Below are 5,088 nucleotides of genomic sequence, written 5' to 3' on the forward strand. Positions count from 1 at the left end.
GGGCTTGCGGAGGGCCTGCAGCCCGCGCCCAAGTCAAGGCTAGCAAACCCGCCTCGCTACGAGGCACCTGGGCATTCGACGCACGCCCTACTTCCTGTCTCCGACATTGACCCTTGGCCACGGAGATGGAACCAAAGGAGGATGAGAAGCAGATCAAGGGCATCCAGCCCGGGCCCCACGTCGAAGAGTTCGCAAATGCTCTCGACAATTGTCTTGCACCCGGGCTGAGCTTGTCCGAGAAGAGAGCGGGTTCTAGATCTTCCACGAAAGTATCACGAGAACGCGATCCGGCGGCTGATACAGAAACGGCCGAAACGCATGCGATGGAAACGAAGACGTCGACATGGACGTGGACGACAGCGACGCCGCCAAGCCAGACCCGATGGTGCTCAACGAGATGAGGCAACTGGAAAGGGAGATTCAAACATGGGATCTTGTCCGTCGGCTCCTCCCGCTGAGATCTGCCGAAGCCCAGCCGACGTCGTCTCTCTTCACGGCGAAAAAGAAGGCGCTGCACGACTTGGTCGACACGGATCCTATACTCAAAGAGCGCCGCGCTGTCCTCCAGTGGCTGCAGACAAACGCCGCGTCCGGCCCCGACATTGACGAGTTGGCGCGCGAACTGCAACAAAATGCCGACAGGAGACATCATTGCCCACGGGTGGCTTCATACCCGCTCCAAAATCAAACTCAGAAAGAGCATGACGGCTTGGCCACATCTGTTGGATCGACAGTCCCCAAGCGTTACCACGTCCTCAACTCGGATGGAGCGCCGCTTGTCACACAGTTGGACCCTGACGCAGGTACGCGTCAAGGCCGCAAACTCGAGCCACAAGACGAATACTTTGAGCGGGCGATATGGCTGGGCTGCTTTGAGCATCTTCGTCGGGGCAGCAGCCTGCAGACCATACGCGAATGGTGCCAAGAACGCACCGAGATGTGGAGGGCGATTTCCATGTCGGGAATGCTGCTCCTGCTGATGGCAAGGTCATGGCAGACGCCCTCCGGCGTCTCTTGTGCTGTGGCGCCGCATGTGCCTCAGCTTGGCCCGGGGCGGCGGCTCCGACGACTACGAGCGGGCCGTGTACGGCTTGCTGTCGGGAGACATTGCGAGCGTCGAAAAGGTGGCCAAGAGTTGGGACGACTTCCTGTTTGCCAACTACAACGCCCTCTTGCGAACCCAGATCGATTCACATTTGCTGAGCCAATCTCCGCCCGACACGGTGTCCGTCTTGGCCCAGTCCTTTCCGTCCTTTGATGCTATTCAGTTTCACGGCGAACTGGAAGGTGTTGAGAAGCGGCTGGTGACGACGCTGGAATCCCAGAAGAGCACCAGGGACGAGGCGCTGGAGCCAAACAAGGCACTTCAAGCTTCCCTCATCGCGAGAGATATCGACCGTCATCTATACGAGCAAGCGCTCGTGCTGACTGAAGACGCAAACAAGGACGAGCCGTCTTTGCTGCTTCCCTCGATACATCCTACCGCGTGGAATTTCCTCAACGACAAGGGAGATCTTGTCCGCCACAAGTTTTTCGGCCTCGAACAGCACGAAGGTCTTCGCATAGCATGCCATATATATGTGCTCATAGCTCTGCTGCGCCAGTTCGACGCCCTGGAGGGCAAGGTGCAGGATCAACTCACAACATCTCACTGGCGCTCTGGCCAGGAGAGCATTATCGCCGGATACACGGATTACTTGGCACGTGCCAATCTGAAAGAGCTGATCCCTCTGTACTGCTCAATACTGCGGTCCCCGCGCCAGTACGAGGTTCTGAGCTGGAATATGATCCATGAACAAAACGCCGATAGGCGCATGACGCAGCTCAAGCTCATCAAGAGGGTCGGCATAGACGTTCTAAAGTTTGTGGAAACATTGGCGAAGCTAGTGTTTGACAAGCTCGATCACACCAACGACACGTTCACTGCGAAGGAGTCGTTTAGTATCATGGGGAGGGCCACCTACAGTTCGGCATGGGCGTGGTATCAAAGCCGACTTCTTCGGCGACGATGATGCCGTTATTTCAGCAAAGGACGAGCACGTCATCCGGTCGTTGGAGTGGCTCCTGCAGGTCCAGGTTGCTTGGCCCGAAGTCTTGCGTATTGGCGTTCAAGTATACAAGTTTTTCTTCAGTAAGTCACTCGAGGCGTTGTTGCTGGGAGATCGCGCATCAGGCCTGGGCTGACGCACCGACAGAAACACGCATCTGCTCGCGGCTCGGAGACTCATGGAGCGAGTGCAGTTTGACGCGATCTTGCAAAACGTCAGCGAGCAGGAGGTCGACCTCGGGGTGTTCGACGACGTCGACTTTTGGGCTCAGCAGCTCGACCAAAGCGGCATCGCTAGCGCAGTGCCGGAGCAAGTCATGACCGATGCGCGAAACTACCGTGAGCTGGAGCATCTGGCACGGGCGCTCGACAGCCTGGAAACTATGGGCTCCCTGATGAGGCTTTCCAAAGAGTATGTATTTCTCCTGCGGGGCAAAGAGAACGAGACTGACGAGTACAGGGCGCCACCAGGAGACCGCACGTTCTGGAGCGGGGTCGGCGATGCAGTCAAAGTCATGAAGGATCGGATGCAGCCGCTGCTGGGCAGCTGGCTGCTGACGAGCATTGAGGTACGTTGGCTGTCACCACACGCGGATGCGCCGTCGAAAAGCTGCTGACACCGAGTCAGGGGTGACAAGGAGCTCCGCGAGCTACGGCAGGTCTATTTGCCTGAAGCGATCCTGGCATTTGTGAGCGGCCTGCACTACGCGGGCAACGGGCTCTCCCGGACAACCTGCTGGAGTGCATGGAGCTGGCGGGCACTGTCGCCGAGCGCGAGTCGAACTTGGCGACGGCGTTTGTCGAGGCGAAGCGGATGAGGAGCTGGTCGAGGCATTTACGGCGTGCAGCAAGGCGCTGGCCACGGCAAAGGGAACAAGGGGCGACCGGTTCGAGCAGCAAGAAGCTGGAGACAGGGTGGTCGCGCGACCTTTGGACCGTCAAGCAATGAGACGGAGGGATACTGTACGAAGATCATTGGTGAGGGTGGAAGGCGGTTGATGGCGATGGGCGCGTTGCTGGTGTGCTTGTGCTTCCTCGAAGTCAGAGGCCAAGTGAAGAAGAGATATACCCCTCAAGGCAAGCAGCAAAGTCACGGAGTATCGGATGGAAGGTGTGTTTGCAACGAGAGATTCAGGCCATGAGAGGGTAGCGCGGAGGGTGTAACGAGTTGTTAGGTCTCGTTGACGATGGAAACGCCGCCAAGACGCTCTAACTTATCCGTATGCCGTGCTTGGATGATCTCAAAGCCCTCCTCTCCGCGCTGAGTCGAGCTGCCCCCTTACCTAAGCTTGGGTTGGGTGAGATCACCCCGCGTGGGAGTACCCACCGCCACACTCGCCTTGACCTCCCTCACCTCGACTTCACCAACCCACCATCACCCTCTCCTCCTCCAACCATCGCGTCTTCCCTTATCCTCGACAATTTATCGCGCGCTCTTCCTCCCGAAAACACCCCGTCTCTCCACCGCGGCAGCGCAACAGAATGGCAACGGCCCTCCCCACCGACGGCCCCGCAGCCACACCCCCTGCGCCGCCCCCGAAGCCCGGCAGCCACGACGCCAGCCGCATGGGCACGCCGTCCGGCCTCGTGCCGCCGCCGCCGCCGCCGACTGCCGCCGCCGACTACGATCAAGGGCGGTCTCGGCGACGTGCAGTCTGCTGCCGCGAATGCGCTCCGCAAGCCGAGATTGGGCCCGATCCGGGGATAACTGGCTGCCCGCCCTGTTGCAGGATAAATCGTGAGCTTGCATAGCTCACTCCCCCCCCCTCCCCTTTTCTTCTAGGAAGGAACGGCGCGAGCGTACAGGGACACAGCCATGCGCGTAGAAGCAGCGGCGGCGGCGGCAACGCTGATGTCATCCCGTCCAAACCACAGCACCCAAGACCTCGCCGCCCTCCTCAGCTCCCCGCCCTCCTCATCGCCTCACCCATGCTCCGCAGACGGCCCACCCGACCCTCGCAGCCTCGCACACCGCCCTGTCGCAGGTCCTCGCCCACAACGCCCAGCTGGCCGCCCAGCTGACGGCCCAGGCCTCGAGCCTGTCGCGCCAGCGCGAGGCCACGCAGGCCCGGCTGCTCGCCACCCATGCTCTCGAGCGTCAGTGGCGCCAGCGGCAGTCCGACATGGATCACGCCCTTGCGCCCTTTCCCCGCCTCGCTCTACCAGCGCCCGCCCAGGGTGTCCAGGAGCAGAGCGCCGTCTGCCACGCCATGGAGGAGAGCTTCCTCGACAGCGAGGGCGAGCCCGCCTTGGAGCGCGAGGTGGCCGATTGGGTCCGCAGATATCGAGAAGCTAAGGTTCAGCTATACCTGCCAGGAGCGCAAGGAGAGATGGGACGAAGGCCGAGTTGGTGGCTGGAGATAGCCATTGCACGCAGTAGGAGCACGGCGAACTGCGAGGACCCCGGCGAAAAAAACGCAGGGGCTCGAAGCGAGACGAGAGAATGCGCTGACGCTGCTGCGGCTCTACAGACAGACGAGCCAACGCCCTTTGAGTACGTGAGAGAGAGCGCACAGTCGTACGAGCACATGCAAAACACCATGATGGGGAGATACGAGGAGTTCATAGCCACGGCACCAACCATGGGCTGAACGAGCATGTCACCGATGTACGGGTCGCGCGACGAGTTCATGACGCATGACCTGATTCTAGTTGTGAGTCAATATACCCAAAGACACGACACGGCAAGAGACAGTCCCCCTCCTGTCCTCATTCATCGCACACCAAGCTTGGCTAGGCTCGCCTTGTGAAGTATCAGACTGGGACGGTGCAAGAGTAATCTGATAAGAGACAGTCACTCTACTCAAGCCGCTGGACAGACGACCTTTATTTCCTGTGCCTAGGGGAACAAGGTGCATCTGAGAATAACCGTAGGCGCCATTCGCCTGCGCCTTCCGCTCCATGTCGTTCATTTGGCCCAGCCCTGTCCCGTGGGCGCTATAAGGCGCTAAAGGGCTCTTCTTCATGTCCGGGCTGCGAGGGCTCAAGGGCAAGGCGAAGAGGTCATCCTCTCCATCCTGTGTACTCGTCTTGGCCGGTAC

At 59.9% G+C, this 5,088-nt stretch overlaps 2 protein-coding genes across 2 annotated transcripts; both read left to right on the top strand.

The window, feature by feature from the left end:
* Positions 1-343: 343 nt before the first annotated feature.
* HRG_07770 (nuclear pore protein) lies at positions 344-2,681 on the top strand (the record flags this gene model as incomplete). Its single annotated transcript, XM_044866241.1, has 6 exons — positions 344-803; positions 988-1,981; positions 2,114-2,131; positions 2,196-2,459; positions 2,508-2,616; positions 2,676-2,681. The coding sequence occupies 6 exons, from the start codon at positions 344-346 to the stop codon at positions 2,679-2,681; spliced, it is 1,851 nt and encodes a 616-aa protein (XP_044718130.1).
* An 848-nt stretch (positions 2,682-3,529) lies between these two features.
* On the top strand, positions 3,530-4,638 carry HRG_07771 (modifier of rudimentary (Mod(r)) protein; the record flags this gene model as incomplete). Its single annotated transcript, XM_044866242.1, has 3 exons — positions 3,530-3,785; positions 3,923-4,320; positions 4,519-4,638. The coding sequence occupies 3 exons, from the start codon at positions 3,530-3,532 to the stop codon at positions 4,636-4,638; spliced, it is 774 nt and encodes a 257-aa protein (XP_044718131.1).
* Positions 4,639-5,088: the final 450 nt, after the last annotated feature.

Source organism: Hirsutella rhossiliensis (genome assembly GCF_020360975.1).
Source record: "Hirsutella rhossiliensis strain HR02 chromosome Unknown scaffold00009, whole genome shotgun sequence".
Lineage (NCBI taxonomy): Eukaryota > Fungi > Ascomycota > Sordariomycetes > Hypocreales > Ophiocordycipitaceae > Hirsutella > Hirsutella rhossiliensis.